We start from the raw sequence: 18,957 nt of genomic DNA on the forward strand, positions 1-18,957 counted from the left end.
CAAAGGCAGTATGCGTAAAAGCAATCGTCAGTGGTCTAAATTTCAGATCAACTTTCATTGCATATTGTGGTTGACAATCCTCTCTCTCTCTCTCTCTCTACACCTACTCTTGCTCGATTCTTCCTCGATGCCCGAGGGATTATAGTGGGGAAATAGCCTTGAAGTATTCTGTGTTGCATATCATCAAAGTAGACTGGAGAACTGTTTCGAGTGGCTGTCCATAACAAGGCAGGGGGCACGTGACAGACAACTGGTTTTCAGACTTGTTTTCAACATTTGCTCGTATCCACCCGCCAATCGGAGGTCGACAGTCATCAGAAGACCCGACCCAAGTGAAAGTTAATAAGATTCGATTCCCAAAAGTAAAAGCAAGGTTGCTTTTACCGTCTTTGCAAAAAATATATATATTTGCAGTGACTTATTACATTGCCAGTTTATAATGTTCATATCATGTTATTATCATTAAGAGTAAGATGTGGTGCGACCACGTGTAGACACCCAGAGTTTAATTTTGAAATGCCAAAAAGACTCTTACGATTTTATTTATCCTAATGCGTTCAAATATTTGTGATTTGACTTGACTCGACCGAAGTACTTGACTCAATTCGACGTTTGTTGCCTAAAGACCCGAGTCACTCCGTTTGACTCACTACTCCACTCGAATCACAAAAATTAATGACTCGTTACAACTCTGCCGTCAGGCCTACGTCATGTGCCCCAGGCAACAGCCATGAATAGGGCGGTTGATTTGGGATGGATTTGGTGGTTACGAGCGAAATTGTACCGCCGTTGCTTTCGTTGTTCGTAGCGCATTGCTTTAACCGCGCGTCAGTGCGCCGCAATCAAAGTGCGCACCCGTGACGAGCGTATTGAGAATATGAAAAACAACATAACCTGACCTTATATATCAGTAATAATGCACGACATGATTGCAACCAAATGGTTGCAATAAGGTCTGTGCTCTTTTTACTGCACATTTGGCTGGTAAAAATATGGCTGGTCGTCAGAACAAAAGCTCAAGAACAGTTTTTCTATTGTCAGAAGATTTCACGTAGCCATCATAGCACCAAATAAGCACTTCGTGTGTGTCCCAAGAATGGTACAAGCAACGTAGTCCCATTTTGCACAAACAATGTGAATGAACTGGTGGTTAAACCGTTTTACTGGCACTCTTATTTCACCACATTTGCCTTTTGCTGATCCTGAGATAGGCCTTAGTGAAAAGCGCTCCAAAATGAACTTGTGCCACATTTCAGGGACAAAAAAGATGCTCTATCCTCTCATCAACGTGTTTCGTTGCATAGCATTTCAATTGAAATCAAATTATAATGCACGTTTTGTTATTTCAGTCGTGTAGCTGTCAGACGAGGCACATGGCACAAAGAGTTTTGATTGCTTATTTCAAAGTGTACAATGTAAGTTGGTAATAATGGACAGCATTTGCTTGAAGCACATCGTGGTTGAATCCTGAAGAAAATGGGGGAAAAAGTGCATTTTGTCGCAATATCTGACACCAACCAAGAGTGATGTCTCTGAAAAATTGGCTAGTCATAAGGAATAGTTGGCATATTATAAGAGAGGTCCTTTCTTCGGGTTTCCACTGGCAGCAGAGAGCAGTCAAGTCTCCAGTGCACAATAATACTGTCATTAGTGGATGCCGGTGATGGGTGTTGTCGCTGTCCGCTGCCCCCAGCAAAATGGAGTGGCAAGGACCCGTGTGTATTTATCGCCCCATTTGCTTAATTTTCTCTTGGACACAAGGGATACTGATGAAATGGCATTTGTTTCATGATTGCTCGTCTCCCGCTTGAACCAAGGGAATTGTTGCCACTTGTCGACACCTTCCCATTTTCCAGACTAGCGGCCCAATCAAAATTACCGTTTATTCGCGTCCTGTTTGTCGAGGCCAAATTTAGCACAGGTTTGAAAAGTCAACCGTTGTCATGAATCGAGAAGCTTTTGTATATTTTGGTCGGTGCACATTTACATTATAAATACACACTCCCCCGCCATACCCCGTAAGTTGGAGTTGATCATGACCCCGGATGAGGGAAGTATCCATCAATCCTTTATCTGGGCGAAACCATTCACTAGTACGGGAACTCTGACATCGTTTGAGTGCTATAATACAGATAGTAAAATGACATCTTAAACTTCAAAACATGTACAGAATAATAGAAAAATACTTAATAATTAACCTCCTTAGAAATCTTTCTTTTGTTGAAAACTCAAAATCCCACGTGCGTAATTTCGCCGGAGCAATTTGCCCATATGCATAACACAATATTTGTCACTTCTCAAAATTCTGCGTTCGCGTTGTTTTGCCCATTGCTTGCGAAATTTGTCTATTCTTGGGAACTCAACCACCTATACGCCCTTGTTTGTGCCTCATGAAAAACCTGTCTCAAAAGTAAAAATGATATTTATGTGAAATTTTCCTTCGATCGATTCTAGCCTATTATGTTCTCGACGACTGTAACCAATCTTGACAAAGTAACCTCCCTTGCAGGTTGTTCGTTGCAACACACTTAATTTATTCCGTCCTGAAACAGGAGTTTCAAATACAAAAAACAATGATTTTTGGCCAAATTCGTCCTTTTGTCTAAGCCGTGGTGATTCACATAATTTCAAATTAGTGTTTTTTTATTCTCACTGTCCTTTCATTTTCGTTCTATTCCGTGTTTCTTTTTGCACCTTTTAAGATTTTTCAAAGAGAGACAAGCACCCTCTTGCCCTCCATTCCACAGCGTCCGACCAATCTTGAGAACGATGCATTATTCGGTACTTGATATTAGCTTCTGCGTTACAGGAAATGATCTATAATTTTTTAGTGTAACTGGACACGGAACTGCAACGATGTGACATTTCTCCTGGGACGTTCGACCCATTCACTCCTGGAATTAGGCCAAGAGCGCCATTTTAAGATTACGGAGAAGAAACTTGAGTTATGCTCGTTCTCAAAGGACAATTGGTTTCATCGTGCAATGGGGATTAAACCATTCTTTTTGGCAACCACCCTCTGCAAAATTTAGATTAAACTGGCACATACTTCCGTACTAACTTCACAGCTAAAATTAAGACGATTCCATGGACAACAGTCATGGACTGTTTGTTCAAAACAGTGAGCCCCAAGCATCAGTCAGTGCCCTTTTCGCCCAGCTGAAATGACGAATCGTGTGACAAGATTACGCGCACGGTGAAAGTGGCGTATAAGTAGAGGAGTGTTTGAGTAGGCCTGCCATGAATGATAATTTGGAACACTGAACTATTAAAATAATCATGAATAGTAAGGTATAAGGCATCCAATGATCGAAATACTTAAATTTTATGAGTAATAACTCCCTTTTTCCCTTGCTATCTAATGTTTCCGTAGACCTTTAAATATGTCATAAGTGATCAAGATTTGACGTCAGGGGACGTGTATAAAATGTACCCTATGGTGTCTGCCGTGCTCGTCGTGGTCCAGGTGTTGCTGTTTCAAAATACCTCATCAATTTCGACTGTCCCTGTAGTCTGTCCCTGTACGCCATCCGTATTACCCAGCCGATCGATAAAGATCTGTAATTCATACCGTTTGTCTTCTTTATTTTTCGTTCACAACGACCGGAAACGGATGTTCTGGGGAACATGAGCTGCCATCTAACTTCACAGCAACACCTGCTCAGTCGTCCCGAGGCGGGTCGGCTACAGGCTAGCCTTCCCCCTTTCCCCCCAAAGGAAGGTCCACCATCTGCCGACGTGCACAGGGTCTGAGTTTCCATAATGTAAGTGGTTGCCATAGTCACCGTTTCTTTCCTCCGCTGCCTGGCATTTAGTCAGCTAGCTGCTCAAAGCTTTGATATTTAAGTTTAATAATCACCAGCATCAGATTCATAGGTCCTTTTCTGACGACGAGACACGCTGACATCAAGGGAAGAAGGAAAAATCACGCAAGAGGTAATAGGATGCAAGCAGAGGAAGAAAAGAAAATGAACTCAGTCGGAAGCCTCCACTGAAAAAGCACGTTATCGTAGCTGCAAATTTATTACATGCTGGTATGTGTAGATTCAATTGCTAATGTGCATAATAATGCAAGGGGTGTTCAGTGTGCTTGGTCTGTCCAAAAATGACCTTTGTATAAACCAAAAAGATCAGCCGCGCTTTAAAAAGTTCTATTTTTCAGCCTGTCACCCATGCGCGTGCAGTTAGCAAGCGGCACGTTTGATCAGTGATAAATAGTCAACCAATGATCGATTTTGACTAGTAGCCTATGCATTAAAAATATATCGGGCATCAGGGAAAATCGACCAGTGGTTAACAAATTGCGGCTGATCAAACTTGCTCCAGGGTGACAAACCCACCGTATTTGCCAAATGGTCTTACTTTGGGCGGAACGTGGTAATTTTCCAAAGCAACTTTTTTTTTCATTTAAAATCATTTAAACTGTGACGAAGACGACATCCCATTCGTTACCTCGTGCAATAACTCCTTCCATTTACCAAACACGAAACCTACCTTTTTGTCGTATGCGACCCTAGACAATTCCGAAAGGAATCCCACCATCACAGGAGTAAATTCTAAATAAATATTTCACTGTATAAATCCTTGCCTTTAGCCTACGAGTTCAGTCATAACTTGTGGCTGCGAAATGGAACTTCCATTAACCGATTTAGAGGAGCCTCTGTTTAATTCTGCTGCGCCGTACGATGGGAGGAACAAATCAGTGACACCAGTCAGGATGACCAACCGTTGAATGTGATTTAGTTACACGATATCACATTGTTAATGTCTATAAGTTTTCTGACGATGATTAAGTTAATAACACCTTAAATAACCTTACATGAGCCGAGGACAGCAGATTCTACCCCTTACAATGATTATTAAATATTGTGACGACAATTTTTCTAGATCACACGGAGCCGTCTGGTGTTGTCAGTCTATAAAACTTTTGCATACCATTCCTGGGAAACTTTTAATTTCTTCAAAGACAGGCTAAAAATAAATTCATCATTGACTGTGCTAAATACATGGGTCAACAGGGGAGTGTGAAACAATTGTGTAATAAAAAAGGACACTTTGTCGGGTTGAATAGACCGTATTCGAGGGAGATCCAATTTCAGTAGTATTTCTGAACGTACAATATTATATACATTTGAAACCATAAATGGGATGGCACCAGGTAATTTGGGGTCGTAGTGAAATGGACTGGTCCCCGTCCCTATTATATAGGGACCGGTAGCTAGCTGCGGTTTAACGTGTGCGATTGGGCCCTACGATTTGGTTGCTGAATATTTGAATTTTTGTCACACTAGGCCTAATTATGTTGCAGAGAGAGGCAAATAAACACACGTACCTATCCTTGCTTACCCCACTGTCGTTCACAGTAAGGTAGGCCTAATATATTTTTTCAGTGATTTTTATCGATAAATCAATTTACTTCGATTTATGGTTACTGTATTAAAATTTCCACAAATGGAAAACTTATGGTGAAGTTTTTTCGGAGATGAAGAAGAAAATGCTACCAGCTCCTGCTTGATTGTGCATTGAGCGGGCATCGTTTCCTCATTTACGTACACCCGGAAGGGTTCTGCCGGATTCATTACCTGCTACCGGTACCCATGTTTGGAGAACGTCTGTAAGACGTTTGGAGAGTACGTATGGGACGGGAACCAGTCTTTTGTTCGCAGGTGCAATGTAACAATGAGTTTGAAACAATCGTTCTTTCTGGAAATTCCAATCCATAGGAAGGTGCATTCGTTAGGCCCGACGAGACATACTTTGGTCACTAGTGTTCGGCGCTAGTATTGGTCTGTGTCTTATGAGGAATGGTTGTTCGAGACCACAGCATCGCAGGAGCCAAGGAATTCAGTTTTTTTAGTGATTGAATGTCATGGGAGACTTCAGTATCTGCATGGAGACATTCTCTGGTCAAAGGTGGCTTGCTTGAAATCATTGTGCAGCCCCATAAGACGACGTGTGTTGAACCTTTTACATACGTATAGGCCTAAGCTAACGTTCAATGCTGAAGCAGGCATGTACAGCTACAATGACATCACCAAGACTGCACCCAAGGGGCCGACAGTGCACTTGTCAGCTAATGAAAATCAAATTTTGGTCTACTGAGATTTCAGCAAGGGTTTAATTGGTTGGCCACATTGATCGAACGAATATAAACGGAAGGCAAAGTTGTACAGTAAGATGCCCAAATCTCGGACATGTCAACCCGATTGACATGACACCGGTTATCACCAGTGAGTGGACAGATCACGGTTGGATGAATCACGTACATGGAAACTACTCTGGAAATATTGGTTCATGGAGCTATAACGGAGAGAATACCAATTCATCTTTTGATCAACCTCGAAACAAGTGAGCAACTGAAGGTTCGGGGATTGCTATCTGTGGATTCAAGGCGACAAAAATAGAGGATTGGGTGAGTTAACATTTCTTTCTTTTCTTCATTGTAAATTTCCTTCTCGACACCGTGCATTATATTTTCTACAAAAGCATTTGGATCAGGCGAGCCGAAATTTCTGTCTACATCGCTTTTAAGGAATCCAGAAAAGCTTAATAACAACAAAAAAATTTCATATTGATGGACTTCAGGAGCCGAACCAGTGTTGGGGCTTAATGTGTCTTAGTCCTTTCTTAGTTCATTTAGTTTGGCAAGTTTGGACCAAACTGACGCTTTTGAGTTTAGAGTAGTGCTATTCACATTTAATGCAACACTCTGTGTTCATTTTATAGCAGGATGTTATTAGAATACCTCAATTAAGTATCAACTTGTTGCACAGATATGTAACCTTTCGAGAGACAGAAAAACCAGGGACATATTTTCTTACAAAGTCCATTCTAAACTTTTTGAAATGAGCAGAACGTCAGTCAATTTATCCAAAACGTACGTGAATTGGTGTTTATTTGAACATCTGTACCCTTTCCGATAATACTTTGACATTTGTGTATTATAACTTTTAACGCAGTATGCAGAACTTTTCGGTCAGACCCCTGTTCGAGAAATGCGTGTACATGTTAAATTTCGATCATGTCTCCGCAACCTATTGACTAGCGCCCATGAACGTGTGCAGATCTTAAGTGCAACAGTGTAGTCACTGGTTTTTTACCAAACATTGATCAAAATGATATGGTTTTTCCGTTTTTAACTAAAATTTAAAGCAAATAATGGGAAATACAGCCTGAAATGTTGAATAAATTCTTTTCTAAATTATTAACAACTAATGGGAAAATTGTACATCAGTTAAGTTTAATTTACCTAGAATACATTATATAGGCCTATCCAAAGTTGTCATACCTTACAGTATACAGCACACAAACGATGTTTCACCATTGATACCACGTCGGTAATAATTGAATACAAGAAACCCCAATTGTGTGTTTCTTATATCTATACAAATACACGAATTTTCTTTCCATTGTTGTATTTATAAAGGATAGCTTCCTGTAAAAAGTTAATATTTCGTCTGCCTTGGAAATATACAAAATAAAGCTATACTGAAAATTGTATTGAAGATAAAAGATAAAAAGCACTTTTTGAAAACACGACAGAGTTTAACAAAGCATTAGTTGTGTTCTTTTAAAAGAAATAGTTTTCCATTTTATACAAATTAAATCGACTTCATTGAAGAGTCTTTTAGCTACCCATTCAGTTGATTTCTTTACAATCTTTGCTTTCAAACTTTTAGAATATTATAAAAGCATTATAAAAATCATCTTGGGTACACCGCCACTGTTGCTGTTTTCTCTGCAAACATATCTACAGTAACAAAGGTTAAACTTTGAAGCGATCTAAATAAGTAAAAGTGTGTGAGAAAATATGTGAATTAACAAAACTTGAGTTTTGATTTCTGTTAACTATATTATACATATGCAATGACAGCTCACTTTATTGGGTATATGTACAATATATCTATATACACAAATTGATTAAACTGACTTCTAATTGCAATTGGCGCAAATCCATTTTATAATATAAATCTACACCACAATACATCTGGTTTAAAAATAACTATTAAGTAAAATAGATAAATGGTAATTTGTTACCATTACTAATCTTTAAATACAATTGTGCACAGCCTGAGCCTTTTGCTACTGCTATGATAATTGTGCACGAAGAACTTTGGAAAATATGGGCAAGTTTACCAAAAACCTTCAGCGCAAAGCAGTTGAGTGGATTTTATTTTTCAAACAGATAACTTTTTGGATCATAGTGTTGCAACAATAAATTTGTCTTTCGTAATATGTATCAGGAATGTGGCTTCGGGAACCAAAACCGCTAAGAGCAACCATTCTTTTTTTCATAATAACGAGATGAAAATTAAGATTGTGTAATCAATACTCAAAATGGTCCGCGGGGACCCAATTTTATTGCCATTACCACACTTGTACGGCACCATTACTCCACAACACTGGAATCTCTCTCATTCGCTGCCAGCCCCCAATCAATCATCCACACATCCCCTCTATTTTCTACTCAGTCTCCAAGCTCATTCTCCCTCAGTTTCTGCCTGACCCCTTTCACATTCAGTTCATCTAACACACATACATTTTTCTTCTTTCCTCTCGTCATGCCTTTACATTCGTCCCTGTCGGCCATCCGTCACATTCTGTCGTTGCTGCATTCCTCCCGGGACACATTTGCTCAATCTTTTTTCTCCCATTCTCGCCAGAATCTTTGAGAGCCATTTTTACCTTCAACTTTATTACTCCTGCATTGTCTTACATCTAACGTCTTCATCCTCTCATATTTCCCACTGGTGGCAGTGCTATCTGGACCTCTCAGAAAGATATTTTCATTAAGTGTCGAAAGACTAACAGCGACGACCACAGATTTCAACAGACTATTGTTATATTTAAGCTTCAGGACTTGCTGGGCTGATATTTTGTTCCTGCGAGGTACCCCCTCCTCTTTAACCCCTTGTTTTTTCCCTAAATTTCAATGTCAACATCACAAGGATGCCTTCATCATTGAAACACATTACTCCACCGCAGTGTTGGCAAGAAGTTATGTTATAAATAAAGTTTGTGTAGTGATATGAAAAGCAGAAACGTATTCATTTCATATAGGCCTACACAGTGTAAAAGCAGTGTTGTGTATTGAAGAAGACATAGCTGATTTATAATAGGAGTGAGTACGATTTCTACTTATAAATATGCTGTTTTCAGTGTGGGTTTTTCCAGCCATATTTCGCAAAGTGTTAATTGCTTTTTGAGATAGGGCATTCACTTTCAATTAGGCTACATCTGCTCGTAAGTACAACTACACATTGTTCTGCTGATCTTGGTAATGCGGTTTCTATGCATGCGCAAACAAATTATTTTGTGTATTCAAAATATCCACTTATACATAAAGCTTGATTTCAAACCTGTAACAGCAATATTTACATACACGATGCAATGAAACGAAATGAAATATTATTCAATACTCGATTGCATCGACCTGCACGTGATGTGACCACACGATGACATTGTATACGAACCTACAATGTAAATTGACCTAACCGTCACATGTATTCATTTAAGAATAGTGCACACTATCGGCAACCTGCCGACACTATAAGTAGAAATTGTTCTATACAATGGATACCATGCATGCTTTAGCAGCTCATATGCGGGGTTTAACTCAAACTCTGGAGGTCTTCTTGTTTACTATGAAGCCCACATCGACACTTTCGAAATAACATAGGCCTATTTTACACGTAGCTAGATTATGAGAAAAGAATGGTCAAAACAGATTGGATGGAGAATAGACAACTGACAACGTACCTTGAGACGCTAGTGTTCTAATTTCTTACTCTAGGTGGTATTTTGATCATTACAGTTACAAATAAAAGTAGACGCCTTTAATATTGATCAAACAGAATTGAAACAGTTTTACATTTGTGGCCAAAGTTGTGGTTCTTAAAATCTGGACGAAATGCAATAAGCATTCCCCTCTTATAAACTTTTTGAAATTTGCATGGAAAAGCTACAATTAAGGCCCTGGATACAGAAATTCTATATGTTAACAAATGAATAAATTAGAACTAATGAAGGAATCGGATAAAACGGACTAGATTCAAAGCCCTTGAGATGCATTTAATCTTACAATTTAAAATTGCAAACTGCCTTTAATATCTATAAAATGATGCGTAAGACAGATTCGTTCAACCCCTTTGCCGGATCCTCTAACATACAATGTTGAAACATTATGTAGGGGGCCTATAATGAGCGTGCCTTTTCTTCAGTCGACAGGAAATGCTATACCCTGCTGTAGATGACGCACTCCTCATCCCTGCACCGTTTTACAGCCCCAATGGCAGCTGATAAAGGGTCCTGGCTAGACAAAATAACTCCATTTACCTCCCCAGTCACGTCTAGAAGATTTGGTCGAGATTTCACGATTAAATCAGCCCCAGTGGCGTGGTATCCTCTTCAGATCCCGCGTGCTTTGTGGGTGTATGCTAGAGAAAACGGTACACCGGTCGTGCCAAAGAGAAGTTTACCACGAACACGAAGTTAGCAATGCGCCACACCGTAACACTCATTGAGGGCGTTTGGGCACTATGCCCCTAGAGCTGTTTACACAGAGAGCTGCGAAGTGAGTGTCTCAACTATTGGAACCAAAATGGTAGACTATGCGCCAGTGCAAATGGGCAATTAGCACACGAAAGCTGCATGCTGCACTGTGCAATGAACAGACATTTTTGTTCAAAAGTCTGAAGTTGGCGCTACTCTCTCTAAATACAGCTCCGGATGCCCCTAATGACTGAAAGTCACAATCGTTCACAGATCATACCCTTATGACGCAAGGGAAAACTTCAGTTCCGATATTCTCGTCTATAGACCGGGTCCATTGCCAGAAAAACTAAGCACATTATTCTGTAATATATGTAATTTAATGTGATATTGGTCAAGTGCAAACAAATCATGCAAAGTAAGTCTTTTGTGCGTTGCGATATCATCATTGGTGCTCAACATGATCAGATATATTGTTTGCAATCGGTTAATTCAAAACAGGCGGCCACCCTGTGCAACCCTTTACAAGTTGCCCGTTCTTCAATGTTTCTAATCTTCAATGTTTCTAATCGCCAGGATAAAAAGGGATCATGTCACCCCTGTTCTGAAACCCATTTATCTTCAGTTTTGTGGATTGTGGATGGTTGGTTGGTTCATAAGTGGAGGCCGGCATCATTTGTAAATTTCACACCAGGCTTACCCTAAAGCTTATTAATACATCTCTAAATATTATTTAAATGCTGTCTTATATTCTTACACGTGCTTCGTTTGTCTATGAAACCGCGAATTCGCGCTGTGCAACCCTCAAAATTATACATGCGCTTCATCCTATAACAGCCTCCTGGTATTAAGCGTCTGGGCAGCTTGTAAGAGGATTCTCAGTGCTTTTGCTCTTCCCCTCCCCCATCATAACACACCTACCCAGCGGTGGGGTTTCTGTAGAAAGGAAGAAGACGGGAGTAACGTGTCCTAAATGTGTCTTAAAGCTGTAGGGCATGTAAACTAATGCTCAGTCGAGCAAAAGGATCGCGAGGTCCGGAAGGTTCTTTAAGTCAGAACGTGCAGTACTGACATTAGCCCGTAAAATTCACATTCAGAAACGTACGAGTTTGTTGTCGTTTGTCTCAAGGCAGAACCAGGAAGAAATAAATTCACTTGGTAAAAAACCCTTTTAAAGATTTCAGAATCCCGACGTACAAAACTGAAAGTTCTTATGATTATAAGAATAAATAATAGGGCTCTTTTACGTGGTTATAAACAGAATTTACCTTTGTAACTTTATATGATATTATATGGTTATTTTAGGACTTAAATTATCTTATAATTGTTGATATCATCCCATCTTTTCATTCAGTGCAGTATAAGGTGGCTGCCATTTTGAATTTTGCACTTCGGCATACGTAATCACAGCCCAAGAACACTGTTTGTGCAACTCACAGGGTTTTAAATACGCCCTAAATAATAAGAGTCGATCCAAATAAATTTCGACATCAACATCGGTTTTTGATGGCCACAGATTTTCATTGAAGCGCGACTTCTAGAAAATTAATCTGTCTACGTTTAAGACTGCAGGTATATAAAATAGCTTTCTACATACGTGCGCTGTATGAAGATCATAGGTTTTACTCCTTATGTACCTTATAGATCCTAAGGTCGTGGTCACGTGTGGCACATATAACTAAGCTTGAACAGACACCGTCATTTTCAAAACAACAGGACTACACAATGGAATTTATAATGTGAGTTTCTTCCTGTGAAAGTCTCAACAAACCTGTCATTTTCTCAGGCAGGCGGTGTAGTTCTTCCGAATCTTCTCAGACTTTGTTTTCAACGATTTCGTCCACTAATTCGTCTGGACACGTGAGCTTCACTTCCATTTGGTACGCTTCGCATGTACCCCCTGGCGTACCATTACAGCTTGAACTAGCGGGACCCGCGGTGCGCGTTGTCACGTATTCATACCGGGTCAGACCGTTTGTGGGCCTGTCCGCCGTGTGTGAGTTTTCGTTCAGGTCGGTTGTGCGCCCGAAGCTCTTGCTGTGGCGGCTTTTCAGGTTAGCGTGCCTGAACCAACAGTGAAACGACGACTTCAGGTTGCTGCGAAAGTTCTTGTTGAGGAAAGCAAACGCAACTGGGTTTATGCAGACGCTGCACATGGCAAACCAGTGAAGTGACAAGTAGAGAATGTGGCTCTTGTGCTGGTGAGGCCTGAAGTGGCTCACTAACAGGTACACGTTGATTGGGCACCAGCACACAGCAAACACTGCTACAACCAGCACCAACATTCTAGTGGTGCGATTCTTTGTTTGGTTGGTTGCAGCTTGCTGCTGTGCAGTCACATCCCCAATGGAAGTTTGAGCCCACAGCTTGATGCCAATATGAAGGTAAGCTCCTGATGTCAAGGCAAGTGGAACCACAAATTGATAGATGAATGTGGCCAGGGTAAAATACTTGGCAAAATCGTTGCTCTCTCCGGGGTAATTGGACAGGCACAACACCTCGTTTTTGTTCGAAGGTCGCTCCACGAGGTTTCGGTAAATCGCATACGGAAGGGACAGGGACATCGCCAACGCCCAAATCAACACAGCGATTGCTATGGCAGTCCTCATTGTGATTCGGGGCCGAAGTGGGTGGACTATGACACTGTGGCGATCCAGTGCGATTGCCGTAAGCATAAAGGTCGACACATAGACAGACGACATACCCAAATAGTCGGCCAGGTGACACATGAGGCTGCCAAATGGCCAGCTGCCGACCAGATGATTAAACGCAATAAAAGGAATGTTCAGCACAGTCATCAGCATATCAGACAGTGCTTGATTGGCCAAGAAAAAGTTTGTCACGCTGCGCAAACGCTTGTTGCGTACGACAACGAGACAGACAAGGGAATTTCCCAGCAGGGACATTATGGTGATCATTGCGTACAGTGTGATGAAAACAGCTCGTGCTGGGACGCTGTAGGGATTAGAAAAGTCCATACTTTGTTCGCCATTGTTACTGCCTTCCTCAATAAGATCTTCCAACAAGCCTTTATAATTGATTTCAGAGGAGCTCTCAGAATGCTGTCCTAAGTTGTCTAATACTGTGTAATTAGTGTACCCTTCATCAACGTCAGCATCGCGTGTGCCAACCCCTCCGTCATCAAAGAGCCGTATGATTTCTTCGAAGGGCCGGATCGCGTTGCCCGTTGTGTCCAGATCTGTTGTCGCTCCATGTAACCGGGCCGCCATCATTCGAATTATCTTTGTCTTCAAGAACCTGCAATGCAATATGAAAATTAAACACAGTTTATTGTAATTACTCTGTACTTTATACAGCTGTCGTTTAAGTGAGTTAAGAAGTGAAAGCCAAAGGCTCTTCAAAGCAGAGCTTGTGGAACAAAACAAGCAAATGCACCTACAACTGTAAAGTTGATTAGGTGAAGTACATGCTTGGGGAGCTGAGCATTTGATCCTGTTTGTAGCAATGTATGTAGAAACTCTTGGCCCTGGCATTACAATGGAAATATCAGATTACCCCCGTCGGATTGCTTTTGCGTCGATAAAACTTCTATTATTTTGTGCTACTTCGCTGTAGCATAAAGTCCTGCAGAGGGCGCTCTAGGAGTAAGTACAGCAGAGGTAATCACAAATCTGAAGCAGTTGCTGGTCGTTAGCTTAGATGCCTTTTCAAGTGCTGAGACCGTATAACTTTTCCCGGCTCCCCAACTTGTTTGTTGCAATTCCCGCCAGCCTTGCGGTCGATAAAGTAGGGTTCACGTCTGTCTACGAGAGGCAAGTGGTCTCTGCCAGCTGTTTCTCTCCCAAGTGCTATTTGCCTGACAAAATCTAAAGGAAGACTGTCAAATTTCCTCACAAGCGTCGTACTTGTAGGTTCCTCTGCGCAATTGGGCAGACCGGTAGCCTAAGGGCAGGCCTCTTGGCCGGACATTGCAAGTAAATTCATTCGGATTCAAGGAAAACACAAACTGTCGGCAATGCTGATAACCAATGAACAAAATTTCAGCCGCGCGGTGCCTCGTTGTGTGTCGTCCCTGGACCCGGGCTCTGAGGACTCCGTATCTTGTGCAAGGAAATCACGAACATTAAATATGATGTCCACTGGCAGTGCACTGTTTCGAAGATGTATTGAATATTGACAAAACGACGCGTCATAATTAAAGTGCTCTGTTTTCAGTAAAAAGTGCGAAAGTAACAACAGGATCAAGTGTTCCTCTTAATACTATGCGCTCTTTATGACAGCTGGAAAAGGGATTGTCTCGTTAGTTTTAGTTATTGCACTGAGCAACACGACCACTGGAAGTTGTAACATCCGTTTTAATAGCAAACGTTTGGTATTTTATACTCCAACAAGGCAGGCAGCGACGTTCACAAATGAATAACACTCTTTTATGTAAAGAAGTTTTCAAACTTCAGAGATAATCGTGCATGACAAAGGGTGACCTTTAAGTACACATACTTCGATCTTAAGCCGCTTTAATTATGATGACGGGAATCTGCCCAAGGCTAAAATTATTGGTTTTTAGTGTATTTAACTTGTTTTAGACCCCATCCTGTTTTATTATTACTCTGATTACTATGCCAATAATGCGAAAACATTTTTTGTTAAAGCCAACAATATTTTTTGGCTTAATCACTTTGCAACTTTCCATCAAATAAAAAATAACTTAAAGTAAAAGCAACTCTCCATTAACCATTAGCACTCGCGCCCACTAATATCACAATATCATTTTCATGGGTTAGTTTCAAATACTTTTCTAAGTATCAATTTTTGCCGCCTTCGTAAATGAACTAAAACATTGCTTCATGCCTTTCCTTCAGAAATATTGTGTTGGTGTCTATGTTCGGAGACCTAAGAAACCTAACCACTTTAACCCTTGCCAAGGACTTGTACCTGACTTGAATTTGTCATTGGTGGATAGTATTTTAGTATTTCTGACACGTATATTGCGTTATAATTCAAGCATGTGGGCTATCCCATTTATTGTTGGTTGAACCTTTTTAAACAGGCTTTAGAGCTAGAAAGTCGTTATTGCATCCATGATTTGTGTTAACTAACCTTTTATCCAATGAATTCAACGTCATAATGACTCGTGTTGACCTTATCCATGCAGTAGGTTAAAAGATGTTTATAACAGCCACTGTTCACAGACATTTTGGCCAAGTTGAAATTGATCGCACAACATCTGGCAGCGACATTTGCCATGGCGGCATGAGATCTACACCGCGGGCGGACGGATTGTTGGCCGGCTGTAGGTGATTGCTGGCAAGGGTTCCTGGCGCTACAAACTCATTTACCACGGAGCAAACGCACAGGAATGAGGAAGAGGCACTTGTCGCGTATAAAACTGTTAAAGGTCATTAGAGGGTGCGCATGTCTCTCTCGTAGTGTGATAGCTTGCAGCCGATGAACACACGATTTTTAACGGCAACTTCCAGAGGACAAATAGAACAATGTCTTCAAACTGATTTACTGTAAATTCCTACTTAAGCATCAGAAGTATCGCCATCATTTTGTTGGTACCCATTTTCCCTTTTTGGAAAACGTTTAATAAAAATAAAAACTGTGTCCTATCCGAATCGGTCGTTTTGACCACGGTCGACACTTTAAGCCTACTTATAACTTACGTGATGAACGTGGACTCGGTAACGAGGTTAAGGGGACTGTAATGAGTTGTATCTGTCATTTAGGTCTAAAATCGATCGATGAATATTCCCCTCGCTACAAGGCAGAAACTCTCCTCTTTTTTTTTGCTTAACCTTCGCGGGGAGTCCGTGTGGTCGTCACCTGGTAAGAGCATTTCACTTAGGTGATGTCGCCGGGGGCGGGTAGTATTTCGCCCACTAAGGCTCTTAAGGGGGTGATGGCATGCAGCTTGTGCCGGTATGTGCTTGTAGGCAATGCCCATCCCTCCCCCATCAATAGATGCACCATCATAGATAAGTAATATCGTAGCTGCTCGTTCGTTCCTGTGTTTTGGCGATTACCGCTGGCGGCAGTATCTCTTTTTGTCCAACGACCGACCCAGGGAATATTGCAAAGCCATGCGAGCCTCATTGAGAGCATGTACCAGTTATCAATTAGAAAACTCCCAACAACCGCTGCAATAAACTAAAACAGACCGGGGATGCCCCTACGCTGACAGTGAAATGGGTATGTGGCGTAGGGTGCATGGTTGCCGACAGTGCAAAAATTCAAAGATTAGGTAGATCCATCCTGTTGCTTTGTAATTAGAATCTAGCACATTCAATTTCTTTGAAAATGTGAAGGACAGACTTGAAACTATCAAAATTTGTTGATAAACACTTGTAGGTAACCCATCGGATTTTGTTTTCGGTGCCTTCATTTAATTTGTTTATAGCAAGTTGGAAAATGTGACGTAAGAAGACATGAGATTTGCTGATAGGTTTTTCAACTGGCATGCTCGACCACGATTAAGACCACTAATGGGCCCCCTCCTATTCAACAGTACCATGCAGTCCAAAATAAACTGATGCATTATATGTAAATATCCATGTCTTTAAAAGGCCAAAAATTAATGCGTATTGTTGATGAATCCTGTCGACCGCTCAAAGGTGAACTACATGTCAAGGGATATGGTAAATGCTTCAACAGGTACTTAATATCACAGTCATAAATACAGTTTGTTTGCACTTTTCTCCAATTCTGTTTTAACGAAATGATTGGGTTCTTAAACAGTGCTTGAGAGGAGTGGTCCTACTGTAAGTTATGCAATCTTTCTTATAAATTACACACTAACTTTTATGGCCGTTGAACTAATTCTCCCATGGACGTGTGCCGTCCGTTCCTATTTAGCTAAAGAAATAATAAACGGTGGGAATATCATTACAGATACTTTGACACGAGGCCTGTCGCCTGAGGTACTCGTTATTAAATTTGCCTACATAGCGTTAACAACAGCACGACGTATCTTTGAGAACAGCTATGTCAACTTCCAACCTTCTTTCCCTCAGATAAGCGACATGATAAAAACACAGGATAGGCTCAGCTGTAACACATAGCCCTGTGATACACGGCGGCACATATAGCGCTTACACAAATTGGCTCCAAAAAGTCCTGCCGACGTCCGCTGAAATAATAAGTTGCCATTGCAAACCTAAATCAAGTTGGCGTTAATCTTCTTGTGAGCGGCCCACAGGAGATATTGATGTTCGGATACAATTACTTTTTTGCGGTCAAAATTAAAATGTAGTGATTGCATACGGAACAAAACGTCGAACGGCGCTTACAACTTGTGAGAGTGGAATGTCCGTCCTGACTTTGATATTGAAATCACCTCCGTCATAAAGATAAGTCTCTTATTAAAATAGATACCCACCCCAAACACTTCTTGTGACAGACATTGATTTTTAACAGTGTTGATAATGCTCCAAGTTTCTTCTTTTCTTTTCAAATTAAAGAAAAGAGTTATGAGATCATACCAATTCCTTCAAGCAGAGCAGCAATAAGTCTTTTCAGATTCAGAGGCTAGTACTCCTAAGGATGTCCTAAAAGGAAACCATGACTCTGGCATACATTCATCGGATTTTCCATAAGTGTGTAATTTAGTTGACTCGAAAGTTATTACACACTTTATACTTCACTTCACTCTCAGATGATGTATTTGAAAAAATACATCATCATTCGTTCCCAGATGGATTAAAATAAGACGACCTCGTTGGGAACGTTGTTGTAAACAAGTTAACTGTTTAAGCACGACCGCTCGAAACTCCGCCGCTAAAGTGGGCTCTCGAATTTGAAGATGCCAGACGAATTTAGCATAAAGGACAAATCTAATCTCTGATTGTCATAGCAGACCTAATTTCATACACATGCTGTGTACGTGACTAAACCTACACTAAATGGATGCAAAACCGAAATTATGTTTTGTATTTCGACTTCTCTACTCGATAAATTGATCCTAACACACTGGCCCTAATATGACTGTTTGCCTCTAATCAAATACAGTTTTCAGATGGTCTTTATTAATTGGGTAAACGTTTTGACATGTTCAAAGGCACCGACAGGCTTCTCTTCAAACTCCAGTCTTGTAGCACATTTTATAAATAGTTAAGGTACATACTTGGCACGTTTACATAGTTTTTATTGGGTAATAAAAGCGCACCAGTCAGGCCAAACCGTTGGTGGGTTTGCTTACTTTAATAAAAAATGATTCATTTCCAACTAACCGGGTATTAGGTTCTGATTGAGTAGCAGGGTGAACATCATGTCAGAAGAATCTTCCAGATCATGCAGATTTTTCGAGAAGAACAATGAAACTAGCACAACATCTATAGCAGAGTATCCAAAACTTGTACAGATTGCCAAAGCATCAGAGATGATTTCAAAAGTGAACAGTATTTCATAATATAAAACAAATCAGAACATCGAGAGTCTTGACTGAGGGCAGGCGAGTTCCGAGTTTTGAGGCTTTAATATCCTGATGTTACAACTAACAGTTCCGTG

The 18,957-nt window shown here is 40.7% G+C and overlaps 1 protein-coding gene across 1 annotated transcript in view; it reads right to left on the reverse strand.

The window, feature by feature from the left end:
- Positions 1 to 6,865: 6,865 nt before the first annotated feature.
- gpr83 (G protein-coupled receptor 83) overlaps positions 6,866 to 18,957 on the reverse strand; it is a 29,570-nt gene continuing 17,478 nt past the window's right edge. Inside the window, exon 2 of the mRNA XM_022242007.2 lies at positions 6,866 to 13,749. Coding sequence (XP_022097699.1) covers positions 12,306 to 13,724 — 1,419 coding nt within the window. The 5' untranslated portion in view covers positions 13,725 to 13,749 and the 3' untranslated portion in view covers positions 6,866 to 12,305. The remainder of the gene's footprint in view (positions 13,750 to 18,957) is intronic.

The sequence above is a fragment of the Acanthaster planci genome, linkage group LG13 (assembly GCF_054643075.1).
Source record: "Acanthaster planci isolate LZ-2023a linkage group LG13, COTS_SCS, whole genome shotgun sequence".
Lineage (NCBI taxonomy): Eukaryota > Metazoa > Echinodermata > Asteroidea > Valvatida > Acanthasteridae > Acanthaster > Acanthaster planci.